At 41.6% G+C, this 23869-nt stretch overlaps 1 protein-coding gene across 6 annotated transcripts in view; it reads right to left on the bottom strand.

Moving 5' to 3' along the window:
• Positions 1–23869, bottom strand: part of ABCG2 (ATP binding cassette subfamily G member 2 (Junior blood group)) — a 148541-nt gene that overhangs the window by 23058 nt on the left and 101614 nt on the right. For 5 of the 6 annotated variants that reach the window (XM_032632721.1, XM_032632718.1, XM_032632720.1 and 2 more), the window contains 5 exons: positions 21845–22066; positions 16000–16059; positions 13606–13720; positions 12838–12990; positions 9753–9910 (listed from right to left, as the gene is read on the bottom strand). In XM_032632721.1, coding sequence (XP_032488612.1) covers positions 9753–9910; positions 12838–12990; positions 13606–13720; positions 16000–16059; positions 21845–22047 — 689 coding nt within the window. In that variant the 5' untranslated portion in view covers positions 22048–22066. Of the gene's footprint in view, positions 1–9752; positions 9911–12837; positions 12991–13605; positions 13721–15999; positions 16060–21203; positions 21222–21844; positions 22067–23869 lie in introns of those variants that run through there. The other variant, XM_032632722.1, reaches the window with a different exon arrangement.

Genomic DNA, 23869 nt, shown 5'->3' with positions numbered 1-23869 from the left:
CCGGGGCACAAACCCGCGTCCCCTGCATCGGCAGGCGGACTCTCAACCACTGCGCCACCAGGGAAGCCCCAGAATCTGCATTTTTAACAAAGACCCTAAGTGATTAGTGTACACGGTGGAACGTGAGACAACTAGGTTAGTGCTCTCCAGTGTGAGGAAAGATGTTTGTGTGCTAACTAGTCCAAAGCATAATGAAACATAACCTAGTCCAGTATTCTATGTCAAGTCATCATCCTCCAAGGAACACTGTTAACATGCTTACAGATAATAAAGATATCAGGGATGTATGCTCTGATCCTGAATCCCAGACCTGTTACTTACGTGTAAGTAACATGTAAGTAGCATCTTCACTTACACGTGCAATCGACATTTCAAACTTAAACATTTTCCCATCTTCCCATTTCTTCTTATTTTAGCATAGAGACTTGCTTATGAGGGCATGGCCATCAGAGGAAGCAAGGAAAAGAGAAGGAGGGGAAGCCATATGAAGGTGGTGTGTCTGGCAGCCTTTAAAAAATGGGGGCGGGGAGGGTTACTGTCCCAGAGGTGGTGAGCAGAGGGAAGAATGGCCAGACTGATGGGGAGACTGATTCAATTGAACAACTAAGTAAGTTGACCGACGGACTTCCCTGGTGTTGCAGTTGTTAAGAATCCGCCTGCCAATGCAGGGTACACGGGTTCAAGCCCTGGTCCGGGAAGATCCCACATGCCGTGGAGCAACTAAGCCTGTGCGCCACAACTACTGAGCCTGCGCTCCAGAGCCCGCGAGCCACAACTACTGAAGCCCACGCACCTAGAGCCCGTGCTCCGCTAAAGAGGGGCCACCGCGATGAGAAGCCAGCGCACCGCAACGAAGAGTAGCCCCTGCTCGCCACAACTAGAGAAAGCCCCTGCACAGCAACGAAGATGCAATGCAGCCAAAAATAAATAAATAAATTTATTTTTTAAAAAAATTAGCTGACTGAGCAAGAAAGTAAACATATTGAGATAATGGGAGCCAAGTTTCTCATTGTCTGAAAAGTCACTTAAAAACATGGAAAGGGCAAAGACTAAAAAGAACACTCAAGTGTTAGATCAGAATTGGAAATATTATAAACTCACGGGGTTTTTTAACATGTACATACTAATAGAGCAACAGGTACAAATATGTTTATATGTATCATTTCTATTCAAACTATATACACACACAACATATTTATAGTAAATACATATTTCCAAATAAAATACAGATATGTATTTCTATGTTATATATATACAGATACACATACACGTGTATTTCCTAGGTCTGTCTGCTAAGTGGGTCTAGAAGCACTGACACTCCTGTAGCAGTGAGCACATGAAGTAATCAGATCTCGATTTCTAAATCGTAACTACGCCAGAAGGAACCAGGGCTCCTTGGAGGAACATCTGACACAGGAAAAGTTCAAGATGAGCCTGGAACATCTTGCTGACCATGAAGTAAAGAACTGCTTGGAGAATGATAGGGACACGTCAGAAGGGCACAAAGGCCAGACTGAAGAGGCTTCCACTGGCCAAAGTCAGGGTGAATTTGGCCATAAAAACAAATAAGAATAACAGATTATAACCCATTGAACAAAAGAAGAAAATGAGTAAACATAAATGAACAGAAAAAGAAGAAAACACTTTTACAGGAGGATGCCAACTAACATATGTAGAACGAATGATGTAAAAAGGAAATCACCACTTGGCAACCCTCACACTAGTAGCTGACGGGCAGGAGTTGTGAGTATAGGTGGGTGGAGACTTGATGAGGAACAGGATATTGGCCTAATATCTGATTATCTCCGCTGAAAAAATACTCATCAATTACAAATGGAAAAATAGTTATTTCACAGCAGACAGACCCAGCAGATACCAAAAAGACCAGCTGATAAAGGTTAACATCACCCATGATGGGAGAAGTCAAAATCATGCATCCCCGATGTTATGCACTGAGAACACAGCATCATTTCTTTTATTGATTTATTTATTCATTCATTTACATCTCTATTAGAGTATAATTGCTTTACAATGTTGTGTTAGTCTGTGCTGTATAACAAAGTGAATCAGCTATACGTATACATATATCCCCATACCTCCTCCCCCTTGCATCTCCCTCCCACCCTCCCTATCACACCCCTCTAGGTGGTCACAGAGCACCGAGCTGATCTCCCTGTGCTATGCGGCTGCTTCCCACCAGCTATCTATTTTACATTTGGTAGTGTATATATGTCAGTGCCACTCTCTCACTTCACACCAGCTTACCCTTCCCTCTCCCCGTGTCCTCAAGCCCATTCTCTATGTCTGTGTCTTTATTCCTGTCCTGCCCCTAGGTTCATCAGAACCTTTCTTTTTTCTTTTTTTTTTTTAGACTCCATATATATGTGATAGCATATGGTATTTGTTTTTCTCTTTCTGACTTACTTCACTCTGTATGACAGACTCTAGGTCCAACCACCTCACTACAAATAACTCAATTTTGTTTCTCTTTATGGCTGAGTAATATTCCACTGTATATATGTGCCACATCTTCTTTATCCATTCATCTGTCGATAGACACTTAGGTTGCTTCCATGTCCTGGCTATTGTAAATGGTGCTGCAGTGAACATTGTGGTACATGACTCTTTTTGAATTTTGGTTTTCTCAGGGTATATGCCCAGTAGTGGGATTTCTGGGTCATATGGTAGTTCCGTTTTTAGTTTTTTAAGGAACCTCCATATTGTTCTCCATAGTGGCTGTATCAATTTACATTCCCACCAACAGTGGTTTGTTGGCAGTCTGTATATCTTCTTTGGAGAAATGTCTATTTAGATCTTCTGCCCATTTTTGGATTGAGTTGTGTTGTTTTTTTGATATTGAGCTGCATAAGCTGCTTGTAAATTTTGGAGATTAATCCTTTGTCAGTTTCTTCATTGGCAAATATTTTTTCCCATTCTGAGGGTGGTCTTTTGATCTTGCTTATGTTTCCTTTGCTGTGAAAAGCTTTTAAGTTTCATTAGGTCCCATTTGTTTATTTTTGCTTTTATTTCCATTTCTCTAGGAGGTGGTTCCAAAAGGATCTTGCTGTGATTTATGTCATAGAGTGTTCTGCCTATGCTTTCCTCTAAGAATTTTATAGCGTCTGGCCTTACACTTAGGTCTTTAATCCATTTTGAGTTGATTTTTGTGTAAGGTGTTAGGGAGTGTTCTAATTTCATTCTTTTACATGTAGCTGTCCAGTTTTCCCAGCACCACTTATTGAAGAGGCTGTCTTTTCTCCATTGTATATTCTTGCCTCCTTTATCAAAGATAAGGTAACCATATGTGCGTGGGTTTATCTCTGGGCATTCTCTCCTGTTCCACTGATCTATATTTCTGGTTTTGTGCCAGTACCATACTGTCTTGATTACTGTAGCTTTGCAGTACAGTCTGAACTCAGGGAGCCTGATTCCTCCAGCTCCATTTTTCTTTCCCAAGACAGTTTTGGCTATTCGGGGTCTTTTGTGTTTCCAAACGAATTGTGAAATTTTTTGTTCTGGTTCTGTGAAAAATGCCATTGGTAGTTTCATAGGGATTACACTGAATCTGTAGATTGCTTTGGGTAGTAGAGTCATTTTCACAGTGTTGATTCTTCCAATCAAAGAACATGGTATACCTCTCCATCTGTTTGTATCATCTTTAACTTCTTTCATCAGTGTCTTTTGGTTCCCTGAATACAGGTCTTTTGTCTCCTTAGGTAAGTTTATTCCTCAGTATTTTATTCTTTTTGTTGCAATGGTACATGGAAGTGTTTCCTTAATTTCTCTTTCGGACTTTTCATCATTAGTGTATAGGAATGCAAGAGATTTCTGTGTATCCTACTATCCAAATTTTTGTACCCTGCTACTTTACCAAATTCATTGATTAGCTCTAGTAGTTTTCTGGTAGCATCTTTAGGATTCTCTATGTATAGTATCAGGTCATCTGCAAACAGTAACAGTTTTATTTCTTCTTTTCTGACTTGTATTCCTTTTATTTCTTTTTCTTCTCTGATTGCTGTGGCTAAAACTTCCATAACTCTGTTGAATAACAGTGGTGAGAATGGGCATCCTTCACTTGTTCCTGATTTTAGAGGAAATGGTTTCAGTTTTTCACCACTGAGAACGATGTTGGCTGTGGGTTTGTCACATATGGCCTTTATTATGTTGCACTAAGTTCCCCCTATGCCTACTTTCTGGAGAGTTTTTATCATAAGTGGCTGTTGAATTTTATCGAAAGCTTTTTCTGCATCTATTATCATATGGTTTTTCTCCTTCAGTTTGTTAATATGGAGTATCACATTGATTGACTTGTGTATACTGAAGTATCCTAGCATTCCTGCGATAAACCCCACTCGATCGTGGTATATGACCCTTTTAATGTGCTGTTGGATTCTGTTTGCTAGTATTTTGTTGAGGATTTCTGCATCTATGTTCATCAGTGATACTGGTCTGTAGTTTTCTTTTTTTGGTGACATCTTTGTCTGGTTTTGCTATTAGGGTGATGGTGGCCTCATAGAATGAGTTTGGGAGTGTTCCTCCCTCTGCTATATTTTGGAAGAGTTTGAGAAGAATAGGTGTTAGCTCTTCTCTAAATGTTTGATAGAATTCGCCTGTGAAGCCATCTGGCCCTGGGCTTTTGTTTCTTGGAAGATTTTTAATCACAGTTTCAACGTCAGTGCTTGTGATTGGTCTGTTTATATTTTCTGTTTCTTCCTGGTTCCGTCTTGGAAGGTTGTGCTTTTCTAAGAATTTGTCCATTTCTTCCAGGTTGTCCATTTCATTGGCATATAGTTTCTTGTATTAGTCCCTCATGACTTGTATTTCTGCAGGGTCAGTTGTTATTTCTCCTTTTTCATTTCTAATTCTATTGATTTGAGTCTTCTCCCTTTTTTTCTTGATGAGTCTGGCTAATGGTTTATCAATGTTGTTTATCTTCTCAAAGAACCAGCTTTTAGTTTTACTGATCTTTGCTATTGTTCCCTTCATTTCTTTTTCACTTATTTCTGATCTGATCTTTACAATTTCTTTCCTTCTACTAACTTTGGGGTTTGTTTGCTCTTTCTCTAATTGCTTTAGATGTAAGGTTAGGTTGTTTACTTGAGATTTTTCTTGTTTCTTGAGGTGGGATTGTATTGCTATAAACTTCCGTCTTAGAACTGCTTTTGTTGCATCTCATAGGTTTTGGGTTGTCGTGTTTTCATTGTCATTTGTTTCTAGGTTCTTTTTGATTTCCTCTTTGATTTCTTCAGTGATCTCTTGGTTATTTAGTAGCGTACTGTCTAGCCTCCATGTGTTTGTATTTTTTACAATTTTTTTCCTCTAATTGATATCTAGTCTCATAGCGTTGTGGTCAGAAAAGATACTGATACGATTTCAATTTTCTTAAATTTACCAAGGCTTGATTTGTGACCCAAGATATGATCTATCCTGGAGAATGTTCCATGAGCACTTGAGAAGTGTATTCTGCTGTTTTTGGGTGGAATGTCCTACAAATATCAATTAAGTCCATCTTGTTTAATGTGTCATTTAAAGCTTGTGTTTCTTTATTTCTTTTCATTTTGGATGATCTGTCCATTGGTGAAAGTGGGGTGTTAAAGTCCCCTACTAGGATTGTGTTACTGTCGATTTCCCTGTTTATGGCTGTTAGCATATGCCTTATGTATTGAGGTGTTCCTACGTTGGGTGCATAAATATTTACAATTGTCGTATCTTCATCTTGGATTGATCCCTTGATCATTATGCAGTGCCCTTCTTTGTCTCTTGTAACAGTCTTTATTTTAAAGTCTATTTTGTCTGATATGAGAATTGCTACTCCAGCTTTCTTTTGATTTCCATTTGCATGGAATATCTTTTTCCATCTCTTCACTTTCAGTCTGTATGTGTCCCTAGGTCTGAAGTGGGTCTCTTGTAGACAGCCTATGTACGGGTCTTGTTTTTATATCCATTCAGCCAGTCTATGTCTTTTGGTTGGAGCATTTAATCCATTTACATTTAAGGTAATTATCGACATGTATGTTCCTATTACCGTTTTCTTAATTGTTTTGGGGTTGTTTTTGTAGGTCTTTTCCTTCCCTTGTGTTTCCTGCCTAGAGAAGTTCCTTTAGCATTTGTTGTAAAGCTGGTTTGGTGGTGCTGAATTCCCTTAACCTTTGCTTGCCTGTAAAGGTTTTAATTTCTCTGTCGAATCTGAATGAGATCTTTGCTGGGTAAAGTAATCTTGGTTGTAGGTTTTTCCCTTTCATCACTTTAAATATGTCCTGCCACACCCTTCTGGCTTGCAGAGTTTCTGCTGAAAGATCAGCTGTTAACCTTATGGGGATTCCCTTGTATGTTATTTGTTGCTTTCCCCTTGCTGCTTTCAATATTTTTTCTTGTATTTAATTTTGGATCGTTTGATTAATATGTGTCTTGGCATGTTTGTCCTTGGATTTATCCTGTATGGGACTCTCTGCGCTTCCTGGACTTAACTGACTATTTCCTTTCCCGTATTAGGGAAGTTTTCAACTATAATCTCTTCAAATATTTTCTCAGTCCCTTTCGTTTTCTCTTCTTCTTCTGGGGCCCCGATAATTCAAATGTTGGTGCATTTAATGTTGTCCCAGAGGTCTCATGAGACTGTCCTCAATTCTTTTCATTCTTTTTTCTTTATTCTGCCCTACAGTAGTTATTTCCACTATTTTATCTTCCAGGTCACTTATCCGTTCTTCTGCCTCAGTTATTCTGCTACTGATTCCTTCTAGAGAATTTTTAATTTCATTTATTGTGTTGTTCTTCATTGTTTGTTTGCTCCTTAGTTCTTCTACGTCCTTGTTAAACGTTTCTTGCATTTTCTCCATTCTATTTCCAAGATTTTGGATCATCTTTACTATCATTACTCTGAATTCTTTTTCACGTAGACTGCCTATTTCCTCTTCATTTGTTTGGTCTGGTGGGTTTTTACCTTGTTCCTTCATCTGCTGCATATTTTTCTGTCTTCTCATTTTGCTTAACTTACTGTGTTTGGGGTCTCCTTTTCACAGGCTGCAGGTTAGTTCCCGTTGTTTTTGGTGTCTGCCCCCAGTGGCTACGTTTGGGTCAGTGGGTTGTGTAGGCTTCCTGGTGGAGGGGACTGGGTTGTGTAGGCTTCCCAGTGGAGGGGACTGGTGCCTGTGCTCTGGTGGGTGGGGCTGGATCTTGTCTTTCTGGTGGGCAGGGCTGTGTCCAATGGTGTGTTTTGGGGTATATGTGAACTTAGTATGATTTTAGGCAGCCTCTCTGCTAATGGATGGGGTTGTGTTCCTGTCTTGCTAGTTCTTTGGCATAGGGTGTCCAGCAGTGTAGCTTGCTGGCTGTTGGGTGGAGCTGGGTCTTAGCATTGAGAGCTCTCTGGGAGAGCTCTCGCCGATTGATATTACATGGAACCGGGAGGTCTCTGGTGGTCGAATGTCCTGAACTCAGCTCTCCCACCTCAGAGGCTCAGGCCTGACACCAGGCCGGAGCACCAAGACCCTCTCAGTCACATGGCTTAGAAGAAAAGGGAGGAAAAAAAAAAAGAAAACAGCATCATGTCTGTTGTATCTCTGCCAAGAATTCATAGCCTGAGTCTGGTCACGAGGAAACACCATCCAGGGATGGACCCTATGAAATATACTCTCGCATATGTGTGAGGACATAAGAGGCAAAGAGTAAAGAACTGTTCAGGATTAGAAAAGATTTTTTAAAAGGAAGGTTTCTGGAGAGAATCCTGAGCCAGAAATCAAAAAGAGACACTTCTGGGGCAGCTGGTGAAGTCTGACTGGAGTCCACGGACTGGATGGTGGCAATGGCATCAGAGCTGACTCCGTGGCTGGAAGGTGTGCAAGGCAGTAATGGAGGAGCAGTGCCCTTGTTTTTTGGAGTTGCAGGCCAGAGTATCTAGGGGTGATGGTACATGATTTCAGGAAAAGGTCTATGGTTGTGGGGGGGGGGGTGGTGGTGGTGAGGGGATGGAGGGAGAGTAAATGTAGTTAAAAGGTAACAACAGTTGGGGAATCTAGGTAAGGGGAGATGGGATTTCTTTGTGCTACTGTTGTAACTGTTTCGTAACACTGAAACTTTTAAAAAATTAATTTTAAAAAAAGGTGTCCAAGACTTTTGAAATTTCTCTTATAACCGTGATTCTCCTACCATCTTCTTTCTTTGTAAAAGACATTCTTGGGACTTCCCTGGTGGCGCTGTGGTTAAGAATCCACCTGCCAATGCAGGGGACACGGGTTTGAGCCCTGGTCTGGGACAATCCCATACGCCACAGAGCAACTAAGCCCGTGCACCACAACTACTGAGCCTGTGCTCTAGAGTCCACGAGCCACAACTACTGAGCCTACACGCCATAATGACTTAAGCCCTCACACCTAGAGCTCACTTCTCCACAATGAGAAGCCTGTTCACCGCAACGAAGGGTAGCCCCCGCTCGCCGCAACTACAGAAAGCCTTCAAGCAACAACGAAGACCCAAAGCAGCCAAAAATTTGAAATAAAATTTTAATTTAAAAAGTTAAATTTTTTAAATTAAAAAATTTTTTTTAATTTTTAAAAAAAGGAATTGTTATTCTTTACTCCATTCTTCCATTTTTCAAGGCCCCAAATCTTAGAAGTCATTCTCTCGATAATCACACCCTATATCCAATTCTAAGCTAATCCTGTTGATTCTGTTTTCAAAACAGAGAGAAACCCCCGACTTCTCCCAACCTTAACACTACCATCCTAGTCAAAGTCAGCATATCTCAAACGAGCTAATAAAAACAGCCTCCTGACTGGACTGCTGCCACTCACCCTTGCCCAATTATACAGCCTTTTCTCCAGACAGTTACCAGTCCTCCGTTCTAAAACTCTCTGAAAGCTTCCCATGTCCCCTAGAGACATTAAAAGCCACAGCTCTTATAGCAGCCTACAGTCTATATAATCTGCCACCCACTCAATTCCATCTCATGTCCCGTTCCAACTGTTATGGACTGAACTGTGTGTCCCCAAAATTCATGTTGAAGTCCTAACCCCCAGCACTTCAGAATATAACTGTATTTGGAGATAGGGTCTTTAAAGAGGTAATTTTGGTTAAATAAGGTCATGTGGGTGCCACAATCCAATAAGGACCAGTGTCCTTATAGGAAGAGGAGATTGGGACACAGACACACCACGGGAAGATACAGTAAGGACACAGAGAGACAGCTACCTGCAAGCCAAGGAGAGAGGCCTCAGAAGAAACAATCCTGCCGACTCCCTGATCTTAGACATATAGCCTCCAAAAATTTGAAAAACTAAACTTCTGTTTTAAGCTAACCACCCAGTCTGCGGTACTAGGTTATGGCAGCCTGAGCAAAGTAATCAATAAGAGTCCCCACCCCTCCTGAGGTCACTGGGTTCCGAACACATCAGCAGGCATACTCTGCCCCAGGGCCACAGCTGTCCCCTTCCACTAGAACTCTCTGCTCCCATATATCCAGGTCTCGCTCCCTTGCTCCAGCTCAAGCGTCACCTCGTTGAGGTCTTCCCTGACCATCCCATATGTGATACAGCACCTCTATCCCACCATAGCCATCTTTTGCTACTCTCTTAGCCTGCTTCATTTTTCATACAACGCTTACATTTGTTAATTGACTGTTTCCCTCCAACAAAGAAGGAAGAAATTTTTGTCTGTGGTGCTTACTGCTGAGTCCCTTGCACCAAGAATAATACCTGGCACATAGTAGGTCACCATATATTGGATGAATGAAAGAATAATGTTCCCCTAGCGTTTACCTCTTCAGAAGCAAAAGGACAGCATTTGCTGTGCTTGAATCTAAGCCAGTTGTGGGCTCATCCAGGAACAAGATGGATGGATCAGTAATAAGCTCCATTGCAATACTAGTCCTTTTTCTTTCTCCTCCAGACACACCACGGATAAACTGAGTTCCAACCTAAAACACAAATATTATTGTTATTAACAGTAAAAACCACAGCCATTATCGTTTGTTGAGCTCCCAACATGTATGTGCCAACCCTATAAGAGGCACCTTATCTCATTATCCTCATTTATTCTGAACAGCAAATAAATGACTATGTGGGCAAAGAGGTAGGTTTCTCTTTAATTTGAGGAGTAAACTGAGGCTCAGGTCACAGCTGGTAAGTGGCTAAGCCTGATATGAAACCCATGCTTTTAACAGTTCTATATGTTTCTCATCAAGCCATATATTTCATTTTAAGACAGCTAAGCCAGAACACTAAAAGATATGGCCCTGACGGAGTGAAGCCACAGACCAAAACGGGAGCCGAAGATAGGAGTAGAAAAGCTGCTGAAAGCATCTATCATTTGTTAGTCTTTCTTACAGCCTCCTGACGCCCCCTTCCCTGCCCCCGCCCCGCCCAAAGTCCTCAGTGCAGCTGGGCAGCTAGGAAAGTTCACTTTCTATCACACCACATTAGCACCTCTTAAATCACCATGAGGTTTACCAAATTGAGCCCTCCTATACCCTAACTTGCTGCAGAATTCCCGGCTCATTCTTTCAGACAAATTCAGAAGGTAGACTATTCTACAGGGTAACTGGCTGGGTCTTTCAACTAGTCAGTGTCACTGTGTGGTAGGGGACCAGAAAGGTTCTGGGGGAGAAAGGAGACAGGAAATAATCCTTATATTAAGAGTCTTCAAAGAGATAATCAGTAAGTGCTGTTCATGCCCTTGACTGGATCCTCTAACAATTGGGCTGTGCCAGACATTCTGGAGACGACATGGGGAAATGTGGATGAATATGGCTCCACATCGCTGATATTAACACACTGTTAACTCTGTTAGTTGATAACCGTATTGTGGTAATGTAGGTAAGTATCTTTTTTTTTAAGACGCATAATCCGTATTCAAGAGTGAAATGTCATGAAATTTACAACTTTCTTTAAAATACTTCAGAGAAAAGAAGCTGAAGTAATTATGGGAAAAGATTAACAACTGGGAAATCTAGGTAAATGTTATTAGTAATCGTGCCATTATATTAAGTATACTATAATCATATCATCACTATGTAACAGAGAAAAACAAACCTGACTCCATATTGAATCTATTCCTTTAGCTCTAACCTTTGTGCTCTGCTTCCCCGTGCTTAGTCATGCTGGCTCTGCACCTTTTATGAAAGAATGTTGCCTAAAGCCTGAAATATACAGGATAGCCCATTGTCAGGGCTCTGACCTTTCAAGGTGTAGCACTTTTCCATTTACATAGAGATAAAAAGTTACAGGGCAGAGAATAACATTTGTCTTGTTGGACGTTTATGGGAACATTGTGACCAGATCCACATGGACAGCTGTAAGAACAAAGGATTCCAACAGGAAGAAGTCTGCAACAGCAACCAACCAACCAACTCCCTCCCCGTTTAGTATAAAAGAAGCCTGAATTCTAACTTAGGTAAGATGGTTCTTTGGGACACGAGTCCACCATGCTCTTGGTCTGCTGGCTTACCAAATAAAGTCGCTATTCCTTGTCCCAACAACTCATCTCTCAATTTACTGACCTGTCACGCAGCAAGCTGTTCGAGCTTGGACTCCGTAACAACTGAGTAATCAGACTATACTCTCTACATTTGTTATGCTTAAAATTTCATAGAAAGTAAAAAAATTTAAATGAAGTACTTCAACGAATTAGATAAATACATTCTAAGTCAACAACTCCCTTCAGCTTATTTTTCTCTGGAAATCCACGGAAGGAACTTAGGGCGATAACTGCCTGTTGGTAGAGAACTTTTACCTAAGGGTAAAGAATGGTAAACACCTTATTGGGAAGAAAATCAAGTAATAAGCAGAGCTAACACAAAGGAAAACCCAGTTGCTTACAGGAAGAATTTAGTGGAAACTGGTGGCATCTCAGAGTTATTTTTCCAAACAAACTACAGCAAAATATACTTTACGTTAAATAATGTCAGAAAGTATCATATGAAACAGCAGCCAGCAGGATACCCCCATTCTTTGTTACGTCTACGTAAAGGATATCATGGGGGGACTAAACTAGAGCCATCACAATCTAAAAAGCTCATCTTCACGGAAAGCTTCAGGTGTTTTCCCAGCAAAGCTTTCATACCTAGTCACCGACTGTAAAGTTCACTCATTCATTTCATTTCTTCTTCCCGATCCTGTATAACCCACAAAGGGAGTTACTTTTCTCTCTTGCCGGCAACTTTTATCTCAAAAATCTAAAAGAGCCCAGCACCTAACAGTCTGTAAGTAAATACTGGCAGAAGAAAGGGGGAGGGGCAGTGAGGGAGGGAGGGAGGAAGGGAAGCCAAAAGTGCCAAAAGAAAGGCTCTAGAAAAACAACTTGGATGCCACACAAATTAGAAATAAACCCTAATTTGACTGGATATAACTTGGGAAGCCAAACTGCAGCAAAGTGAAACATACAGATCAGGAACCCTTGGATTTTCATCATGTACCAATTCCAGAAATACACCTCTCAAAGGCAATGGAACAAAGTCCCCCGGAGGAACAGAAGAAGGACAGCTAAAAGGGGAAAAGAAAATAGGAAGAAGGAAAGTTAGCGTGAAGACACGGAATGAGACGTGACAAACGATCAGGGTGGGAGAAGACCAAGGGCTGTAATCACACAGAAAGGGCCACGTGTTCTTTGCAAAGAACACTTCCACATACTGGACCACACTGCCACACTTCATTTCCAGGATTCAATCATTTTTAGGTTTTTTAACCTGGTTAACTTCCATCTTCATATTAAGTAAGTAGTCACTTTTCTCATGGTTACAGAAAGCAGCGACTCTTTACTATACATATTATAGAAAACTTCTGAACAAGTTATACTACCCACACAGGTGAGTCCGATTCGCTGGCTATGACACGTTTTCCACATTACCTTGGAATCCGCCACTTTATCCAGACCTAACTCTTGAATGACCATGTTAATCCGTTCATTTTTTTCATGATTTGTCATAGTTGTTGGAAGCCGAAGAGCTGCCGAGAACTGTAAGTTTTCTCTCACTGTCAGAGTTCCCATCACGACATCATCCTTAAAGCAAAATGGCGTTTTAACAAGACATAGCAGGTCTTTTCTAATACCCTCACTCTTTGGTATATGTAACTTACCCACAAAAATAACATACCCAAGGAAAGTTCTAGCGAATAATGAATTATACAAATTATAATGAATTATACTTGCAATTATACAAATTACAACTAACTCCGTATAACAGCTGCAAAGCCTGATGAAATAATTTTCATTCCCTACCTGTACGCCCAAAGAGAACACAGGTAATTGTGATTATTACTAGCAAACATTTCCACACTGCTTGATACAAGGATTTGCCAAAATATTGTTCTAACCTAGGTGAAGGAGAGAGGTGAAGGTGAAGGAAAAAAGTAGAACAGTAATGTTTTTTAGAAATGATAGGATAACAAGAATTGATATCATCGTCCTTACAAGGATCATATATTCCAGATTCTCCCTGACTTTTCATTTAATACTATCCTGAATTTTATGGGAGATCATGAAAAGCTGGTGCGAAGAGAAGTTGTTTCTACGAGTATGTCCCGTAGTCAATTGGAAGCACACTCAACTATTAGCCAAGGCACTTGCCAATATAGAAACAGAAGAAATCTAAACTACAAATCCACAAATACTTACTTGTACCACGTAACCTGAGTTACATTTAAAATTGGCAGGTCGAGGTGCTCCATTGATCAAAACATCTCCAGATAATCCATGTGGATCTTTCCTTGCAGCTAAGACATCTAACAACCTATAAAAAGACATCTGTTATTGTTATTTATTCCCTCCAACTCAAGGCTTTACCTCTCAGCTAATCTGAATCCAAATTCTGCTCAAGTTCGAAAATTAACTGACCAAGAAGTTATATGGTTCAACTAAACATATAGATATATTTTGAATCTCACCTTCCTTTTTTTTAAACCATATGCTACAATAAAGCCCAAAACCGTGAAAGCAAAGCACTGCTGGCTGATCCAGCACAGACTACCCAAACTGCCCTCCAGGCTGTCTGACCTCGGGCGTTCCAAGGTAGGTAATGTGCTCCTTTGTCTAAGACACAAGCCTTCACTTATGCCTTTGGCTCCATGTCCCGACTTTCAATTTTATCCCCCTCCTTTTCCTCTCCATAGCTCAACTCATAGCTGACAGCTATATGCCAATCACCTTATCATGTCCTCTTAGTAAAGCTGACCTAGTAAGACCTTCCTGGCCCTTAGGACAGAACCCCAAACTAGCACAACTGCCCATTATCCACAGCAACTAGAACCAGACAAGACATGCAGAAAATGTTCAAGAAATACCTGCTCACATAAGAGTGATCTTTAAAAGCACACTAAAACTGGAGGTGGGGGGCTTCCCTGGTGGCGCAGTGGTTAAGAATCCGCCTGCCAATGCAGGGGACAAGGGTTCGAGCCCTGGTCTGGGAAGATCCCACATGCCGTGGAGCAACTAAGCCCGTGCGCCACAGCTACTGAGCCTGTGCTCTAGAGCCCGTGAGCCACAACTACTGAGCCCGCGAGCCACAACTACTGAAGCCCGCACGCCTAGAGCCCGTGCTCTGCAACAAAAGAAGCTACCGCGATGAGAAGCCCGCGCACCGCCCTGAAGAGTAGCCCCTGCTCGACTCAACTAGAGAAAGCCCGAGCACAGCAACAAAGACCCAACGTAGCCAAAAATAAATAAAATTTAAAAAGAAAAGAATAGGTGAAGGAGATTTAAGAGGCACAAACCTCCAGTTATAAAATAAATAAGCCATGGGGATGTAACATACAGCATAAGGAACAGGGCCAATAATATTGTAATAACTTTATATGGAGACAGATGGCTAGACTTATCATGGTGATCATTCATAAGGAATGCAAATGTCAAATGTCAAAAAGAATTAATCTCCAAAATTTACAAGCAGCTCATGCAGCTCAATAACAAAAAAACAAACAACCCAATCCAAAAATGGGCAGAAGACCTAAACAGACATTTCTCCGAAGAAGATATACAGATTGCCAACAAACACATGAAAGAATGCTCAACATCATTAATCATCAGAGAAATGCAAATCAAAACTACAATGAGGTATCATCTCACACCAGTCAGAATGGCCATCATCAAAAGATCTAGAAACAAATGCTGGAGAGGGTGTGGAGAAAAGGGAACACTCTTGCACTGCTGGTGGGAATGTGAATTGGTACAGCCACGATGGAGAACACTATGGAGGTTCCTTAAGAAACTACAAATAGAACAAACATATGACCCAGCATGCCCTGAGAAAACTATAATTCAAAAAGAGTCACGTACCAAAATGTTCATTGCAGCTCTATTTACAAGAGCCAGGAGATGGAAACAACCTAAGTGTCCATCATCAGATGAATGGATAAAGAAGATGTGGCACATATATACAATGGAATATTACTCAGCCATAAAAAGAAACGAAATTGAGTTATTTGTAGTGAGGTGGATGGACCTAGAGTCTGTCATACAGAGTGAAGTAAGTCAGAAAGAGAAAGACAAATACTGTATGCTAACACATATATATGGAATTAAAAAAAAAAATGTCATGAAGAACCTAGGGGTAAGACAGGAATAAAGACACAGACCTACTAGAGAATGGACTTGAGGATATGGAGAGGGGGAAGGGTAAGCTGGGATGAAGTGAGAGAGTGGCATGGACATATATACACTACCAAACGTAAAGTAGATAGCTAGTGGGAAGCAGCCGCATAGCACAGGGAGATCAGCTCGGTGCTTTGTGACCACCTAGAGGGGTGGGATAGGGAGGGTGGGAGGGAGGGAGGGAGACGCAAGAGGGAAGAGATATGGGGATATATGTTTATGTGTAACTGATTCACTTTGTTATAAAGCAGAAACTAACACACCATTGTAAAGCAATTATACTCCAATAAAGATGTAAAAAAAAAAAAACACTATGTAGTACACCTGAAACTGACATAATATTTATGGCAACCATAAACCAATTTATTAAAAACCACACACTAAAACTACAAAGAAAAAGTTTACTTATACTGTTATACTCACGAAGATTTGCCTCCACCTGTGGGTCCCAGAATGGCATTGAGGCCAGGTTTCATGATCCCACTGTAAATACAGAAATATATCAAGTTATTAGACCACTTTACAACCAGTTCTATTAATTCAGGGTTTGCATTTAATACACTCAATGAAGGCTGATAAAATTATAGACAGGGGAAAAAAAACCCCACAAATCAACCGTTAAAGGAAAAAGAAACCGAAATGTCAATTAACAAAAATCTAGCAGACAAAGAATGTTAACCACAAGTCAGGACTTATAAGAAAAATGACTTGGGTCCCTCTAAATTCCCTTCCCTTATTCTCCACACTGGTTCCCTGATGTAACTGACTCTGGTGAAGCATCTCTGCTACACTTACTCCTCTTTCACGGTGTAAAGTGCATTAACAAGTTCTGAGTGACACCAGATGACTAGTGTCGTCGTGTCACCTGACTTGCTACCTCGGGCTACACAGTTAGTAAGTCAATGGACTTCTAGAATCACCAGTAGAAGTGTTCTCACTGTACAAATCTAGTCAGACAAAGAAACAGTATAGCTGAAAGAGAAATTCAATGGCTGGAATAAAGCACCTCAGGGGGTTAAAAAGAAAATATCACCAAGTCTTACCCCTCACAAAATTCTTAATCAAATTAGAAAAGTAAAACATACACTCTCAAGATATATCGTCTTCTTCCTTGTAAAGTATGAGATAAGTGGACTGGAAAATTCTCCGTTTAGAAGTGGTAGATGCCACTTTCTAAAGGAGACAACCTTTAAGGATATATAGACATGGTGTACACACAGCATGCTTCCAAACAGACTAAGTAGATGTTTGAGGGTGGTGAAAATTCAGATAGAAAGCAGAAGGGCTGGGCTTCCCTGGTGGCGCAGTGGTTGAGAGTCCGCCTGCCGATGCAGGGGACACGGGTTCGTGCCCCGGTCCGGGAAGATCCCACATGCCGCGGAGCGGCTGGGCCCGTGAGCCATGGCCGCGGAGCCTGCGCGTCCGGAGCCTGTGCTCCGCAACGGGAGAGGCCACGGCAGAGAGAGGCCCGCATACCACAAAAAAATAATAATAATAAAATAAGAAGGCAGAAGGGTAGAAAAAATTAAGGCAGTTTTGACTGTGTTGAGTCTCAAGAAGAAAGCAAATACTTATCCTAACGGTAGCCAGTAGAATGACTAAGGAGGATGGACTGGAAAAAGGAAAATTAAGGGCAAGGCCTCCGCAGTTATGTAGGCATGATGAAACAGAGGCCTGAAAAGCCCTTTCAAAACCCTGGTGACTAAATCCAATCTCTCTTTGGAACTGGTAGGTAAATCAAAATTTATTCCACAGAGAAAATAGTACCTATTCCAAGTGGATGGTCCAAAGCCAAAGGCTATTCCATTCCCAGATCATGATTTTCACAGACGCCAGTTCTATGATTACACAATTGTTGTAAGTGATGAACTTTACAAAGTACCCCGGTGCTTCCATCCAGGAGGACCTCAGCACTTACTGACTATTGTGTTTGCATCGTCACAACTGTGAAATGGCTGGTGCTAGGGTGACATGTACCTTTCACTCTGCGCATTAGCTGAAACACTGAACAAAAATAAATGAATTAGGTAAACCAGGAACAAGGTGGAAAACAGAAAAATCTCTTATTCTTTCAGTGACTTTCCCCACAGATGTAAAAAAGACATGCTAATGGCTGGGTGAACTTTCAAGATGCATCTATCAATAGCTCTTGATGCACTTTCTTTATCAGTAGCTATCTAGTAACAGCTTCTAAAAATCACGAGATACAAGCTTGTTGTTCACTAAAACTCTGCTGCCAGAAAACCTTTCCAGGTTTTAAAAATATCTCCTCAAATCGAGACCAAGCAATCCGAAATAACTAATCCCAAACTGAATGTAAACGTTCTAAGACAAAGAATTTTACAGGTCCCTCAGTTGGGTTTACTTTGGCACTAAGCCCTAGCATGACAGAAAACGACAGCAGTGTGGAATTACAACTGCAACGGTTCCAGTTTGGAGCAGTGGCTAATTCTCCCTTCATTCATTAAACACAGTTAGTTATCTCATGTCTACTATGTATAACAAGATTACTCTTCTAGGACATGGGACTGAGCTGAGAATAAAACAAAAGTCCTAGCCCTTGTGGAATTTACATTCTAGTTCAGGGATCAGCAAACTACAGCTGGTCACCTGTCTTCTGTTTTCATAAACAAAGTGTTACTGGAACAGAGCTCTACTCCTTCATTTGCGTTATTGTCTATGGCTGCTTTCATGCTACAACGACAGGGATGAGTAGTTGCAACACAGATGGATGGCCCATAAAGCTGAAGATATCTACCATCAGGCCAGGCCCTTCACAGAAAAAGCAGTCGATGGTCTACAATTCCCTTGTCTCCCCACCCTACCCCCCGTCCTACTATCATCCCTCAAAACCGATTTCCCACCCTTATATACTGCTTTACAGCATTTACACGCAGCAAAGTCCCCCTCACTAAACTGTAAAACCCTGCCAACCAGAGTTATGTCATCTTGTATTAAGCCTCAGCCCAAAAGTATGTAGCACAGTGGTCTACAAGGGAAGACCCCTGAATACTGGACACACGAAGTGAAACCTAGCTAAAGGAGTCACATCACATGTATTACTTTTTTAGTGGATAATGGTTAATCCTTTGGTCTCGGTTTATAAAGGAGCAGTCAATGCCATTCCCAATGCTTGGAGCATGGCCTCTCCCTACCCTACCCTACTGTCCCCTACACACACACACACACACACACTTGTGCACACAATCTTCACCTTCTCTCTCCCCACACCCCTGAATCTCTGATTTAGGGTTAGGGATGTCCACCGTGTCTCCTAACCCTTCTATCACAGTAGAATGACACAGTGAGGTGCTCTGGTCGTCTGAATCCCCCATTAGACGAGAAGGTTTCTCAGGACAGAGGACATATCTGTGTCACTAGCATCTTGCACAAGGTCAAGCACCCCACAGACACTGGACAGTTGTTGAATAAGTGAGTCTCAACATTTCCATAAATGACAATTACTTATAGGAAAACCAAAAGAAATGTTTTCAGTAAAAACAAATGTTAAGAAGTAGGAAAAGTGTATGGAAAATAGGTACAGTCTGACTAGAAAGAAAACTGAGTGACATTCCCTACTCGTTATTTTACGCTCAAATATGTCAATCATTTCTATTAGACTTCCGCTTCCCTTCTTAGTGTGAAGGTGATGAAAGTGGGTAGAGGTGCAGCAATGTCAGTACCCAAGAACACAGGCTGCAAAGGGAGGTAGGAGGAGGAGAGGAAACGGGTGGAAGGGCGGGAGACTGCGTACACTGAGGAGTAAGAAGATTGATTGAGCAAACCAATGAGTACATTAAAGACAACGAGAACCAGGTTCTTCACTTTTTGAGATGTTTTACAAACATGGAAATGTGGAAAGAACCTTGGAGTGTTAGATATAAATTGGAGGATGTATTAATGAGAAGTCACGGGTTTTCATCTCCATACACAGATACAGAAAGTTTTAGATATGTGTATAAGCACACGTGTGGGTATATTGAAACATACATATAGTCAGTCCCTACCTAGGTCTGTCCACCGAGAAAGCCTAGAAGCTATAAGATCCTAATAGCAACAAACATTCCCGACACCCAGATCTTGGTTTGTAAATACCATCCTCCACATAAAGGAACATCAGCTGATTCCAGGTCTGACGCAGGGTGAGTACACAGTGAGTCCGAAAATTCTTGCCGTGCCAACAAAATATTCAAAGAATGAGAGTATATGTCAAAAGAATGAGTTAAAACACAAAACAAAATACAGAACCTACCTTGAAAGTCTCCCACTGACCAAGTCAGGAACAATAAAGGATCAAGATGAATAATGACAGGACTTCCCTGGTGGCTCAGTGGTTAAGAATCCTCCTGTCAATGCAGGGGACATGGGTTCGAGTCCTGGTCTGGGAAGATCCCACATGCCGTGGAGCAACTAAGCCCGTGAGCCACAACTACTGAAGCCCGCGTCCCTAGAGCCCATGCTCCACACCAAAAGAAGCCACCGTGGTGAGCAGCCCGCACACCATAACAAAGAGTAGCCCCCGCGCAGCAACGAAGACCCAACACAGCCAAAAATTAATTAATTAAAAAAAAAAAAAAAAGACAAATGAGAGCACCCTTTTCCCCATCCCAGAAACTCTACTTAGTTGAAGCCCACAGATGGGGGAAAAGATAAGAAACATTACTGCCTAAATAAGAAACGTGAGTAAGCAAGAAAAACGACCCCTGGTATCCTTTTAACTGTAAAATTTGAAAGGATTACAAGATTTGACTGAGTTTTTATGAACCTAGGAATGCAAGTAAGGGTGAACTCATCTGTTGCTGAAACACACGCCACTGAACCATAAAAAACATTACGAAGCCTTCAGCAGGTGACACTGTTACTGTATCAAGTTACTAATTTACTAGCTTTAAAACATAAGCAAGGTAGGGGCTTCCCTGGTGGCGCAGTGGTTGAGCATCCGCCTGCCAATGCAGGGGACACGGGTTCGTGCCCCGGTGTGGGAAGATCCCACATGCCGCGGAGCGGCTGGGCCCGCTGAGCCTGCGCGTCCGGAGCCTGTGCTCCACAACGGGAGAGGCCACAACAGTGAGAGACCCGCGTACCGCAAAAAAAAAAACATAAGCAAGGTAAACGAACCCTGGAGCAGCATATATTTTAAATTTATTCAACCTGCACATACTCAAATCGTCTGTTACCTTCCACTTATCAGCACAAAATCTGAAGTGACCAGCATTTTTCTTGATTAGTATGCTCCACAAAAAAACTTGTCAGCTTTTCAGAAAGGTCAGGTGACTCCAGTCTAGGCATGTGGCAAAAGATAAAAGCTTTTCATCTACCATTCCTCTCCTCATTCTCATACTCAGGGTTTCTTTACACAAGAAAGCATCAAGGAGGCAGGCATGACAGTCTGTGTTACTGCATGGAGAAAACACTATCTAATTCTACACAGCATCTGGCTTCCAGTAACCCAGTCTCAGATCCCCATTGTTTCTTCCCCACCCACATCCAAAACTTTTCTCCCCTATTTGTCATCTCCCAGCCCTCTGCAAGCAGCTGGCTGCCAGTAACAGAAAAGACCACAGTCCCATATAATGCACCCAGACGATAGGAGAGATGTCTGATTCCATATAGGTTTGTAGCCATACCTGGCCAAAGGGCTCTTATCAAACCACTCCTCCAGGCTTGGAAAGCCGAAAAAGTTGCTTCCTTTGTCTAGGAATAATTATTTCCCCAATTAAACAAAGAAATTAACAAAACACAGAGGCCACGCTACCTAAGCAAACCTAGATTCACTCCCTACTCCACAGAGAGGTAGAATCCAGCTCAGTTCTCTGGAAATCAGAAAAACATGAAAACCCTAAAGGCTATAATGTATGAAAGAGAGATACCTGGGACCCAGTAGATTCTATCTGAATGCCCATTTCTCTCCCCACTCTACAGCCCACTCTACCACCATGAGATTAATTAGTTGCTGGATGAGGAGAATAAAAATCATAGTTTTATGTTGACTTGGATTCTAAAATATAAATAAGTGTATTAATTTGGATCCTAAATTCTCTGATCACTTTGGACTTCAACAGCATAACTTAAGCTAAGCTATAGTTGTCTTACATTTACACACACCTAACATGTGATCCAACTGTTTCACTGCAAGTTTAGCCAAATGAAATGGAAGCATGTGTCCGTACATCTGTATAGACTTGTACACCTTCATCTGCAATAAGCAAAACCTGCCAGGTTCACTGCATGTCAATGAACCTGTTGAAATGAAAGCTCATGCACATACTTGACATTCTTTAGTATTTCTTTCTCAACTGTTTTCCGACAAAGTAGAAAGCCACTCTTCACTGTTACTCGATAGCAGATGTTATGAAAACTTAACACAGCTCCTCCAGTAAACGTCTTCAGGTCATTGGAGGCTGTCTCCGGGATGCAACTGGTGTTTCTTTTTGACATTGGGACAGAAACTTGGTAACTACTGGAAGACATCTGGAGTGTTTCTGCCTCTCTGTAGAGGGAAAAGCAACAGTAAGTTGACAGTAAATGAGACGGTAAACAGTAGTTAAGAGTACACTTAAAACAATTCGGTTTTGGTACAAACTTCCAGTTATAAAATAAGTTAAGTCCTGAGGATATAATCTGCAACGTGGTGACTCTAGCTAATAATACCGTACCGTGTATCTGAAAGCTGCTAAGAGAGATCTTAAAAGTTCTTATCATAAGAAGAAAAAATTTGTGACTTTGGTGTGTGATGGCTATTCCGTAGACTTACTGTGGTGATCATTTCACAGTACATACAAATTTTAAGTCATGATGTTGTATGCCTGAAACTAATATAATATTATGTATCAATTATATCTCAATTTAAATTCTAAACAGACACCAAAAAAATTTTAATGTAAAATGCCTCATTGGTCATTTTTATATTGATTACATGTTTAAGTAAAAATATTTTGCATATATTGGATTCAATGAAATATATTTTTAAAAATTTTAAACAAGTCCATTGTAAACCTCAATGCAATAAATAGCTCCATTTCCAATAAATAGGCCACATCACGGCAATAAGAACAACCTTGAAACCTATATTAGGGAGGCAGACACAACTCTGAATACATACACTCCAATTAGGTGTCAATTAAACATCTAATAAGTAAATAGGGAGAGTATGAAAATTTCTCAAAACTCATGAAGCAGAAAAAAGATGAACGGGAGTTAGATCTGACTTGAAAAGTGTATTACGATACGACTCAAGATCAGGGACAGACCACATGATCACCATCACCCCGTTTTTGTTTGAGTCTATGACACAGTTATTACAAAAAGGGGGTTGGCCAGGCAGTCAGGGATAAGAGAGATTTATTTGAATTTAAAGCTCCAGACTTGGGCAAGATGGGAATAAAGATGCAGACCTACTAGAGAATGGACTTAAGGATATGGGGAGTGGGGAAGGGTAAGCTGGGACAAAGTGAGAGAGTGGCATGGACATATATACACTACCAAATGTAAAATAGATAGCTAGTGGGAAGCAGCCGCATAGCACAGGGAGGTCAGCTCTGTGCTTTGTGACCACCTAGAGGGGTGGGATAGGGAGGGTGGGAGGAAGACGCAAGAGAGGGGGGATATAGGGATACAGGTATATGTATAGCTGATTCACTTTGTTATAAAGCAGAAGCTAATACACCATTGTAAAGCAATTATACTCCAATAAAGATGTTAATAAATAAATAAATAAAGCAAGCTCCAGACTTCAGGCGGCCTCGAGGCCGGGCTCCGGGTCCGGTGGGTCAGCACCAGCTGATGCCCGGTGGGCACCGCCGCCTGGACCTGTTGGGCGAGCGCCGGAAACAGTGGGCCCTGTCAGGCCGGAACGCTTCACCTCTTGGTATTTCCCGCAATCGCCACGTGAGGCACCTGCTGATGCAAAGCTGTCTACACAGTGGGTCTGGCCCTGGTAATCTGCCTCATTCGTGAGTTCCCGCCTGCGTTAGGCACTGCGTTGGGCAGCTGGTTAAAACGGTGAAGAGCGGGGTTCCCCGTCCCCGGAGCTGGCCTTCTGCAGAGGCAAGACTTTCCAACGCCAGCTGCAGTCCACGGGCGTGGAGAACGTGTGGGCTTTAGGGATGCTTGCCGCGAGCTCAAGTTGCAGCTTTCCCACTGGTCGCTAGTGACCACAGACACGTGCCTTTAACCTCTGAAAGTGTTACCTTATCCGTGAAAAGGAGACTGACAGTTGTTTGTGCTCTAGGATTGTGTGATTTACATGAGAGAACCTATGTAAAGTGCATGGTACACTTCTGGCCTGCCGTGG

This window comes from Phocoena sinus, chromosome 5, assembly GCF_008692025.1.
Source record: "Phocoena sinus isolate mPhoSin1 chromosome 5, mPhoSin1.pri, whole genome shotgun sequence".
NCBI lineage: Eukaryota > Metazoa > Chordata > Mammalia > Artiodactyla > Phocoenidae > Phocoena > Phocoena sinus.
This window is presented reverse-complemented; position numbering and strand designations above follow the sequence as displayed.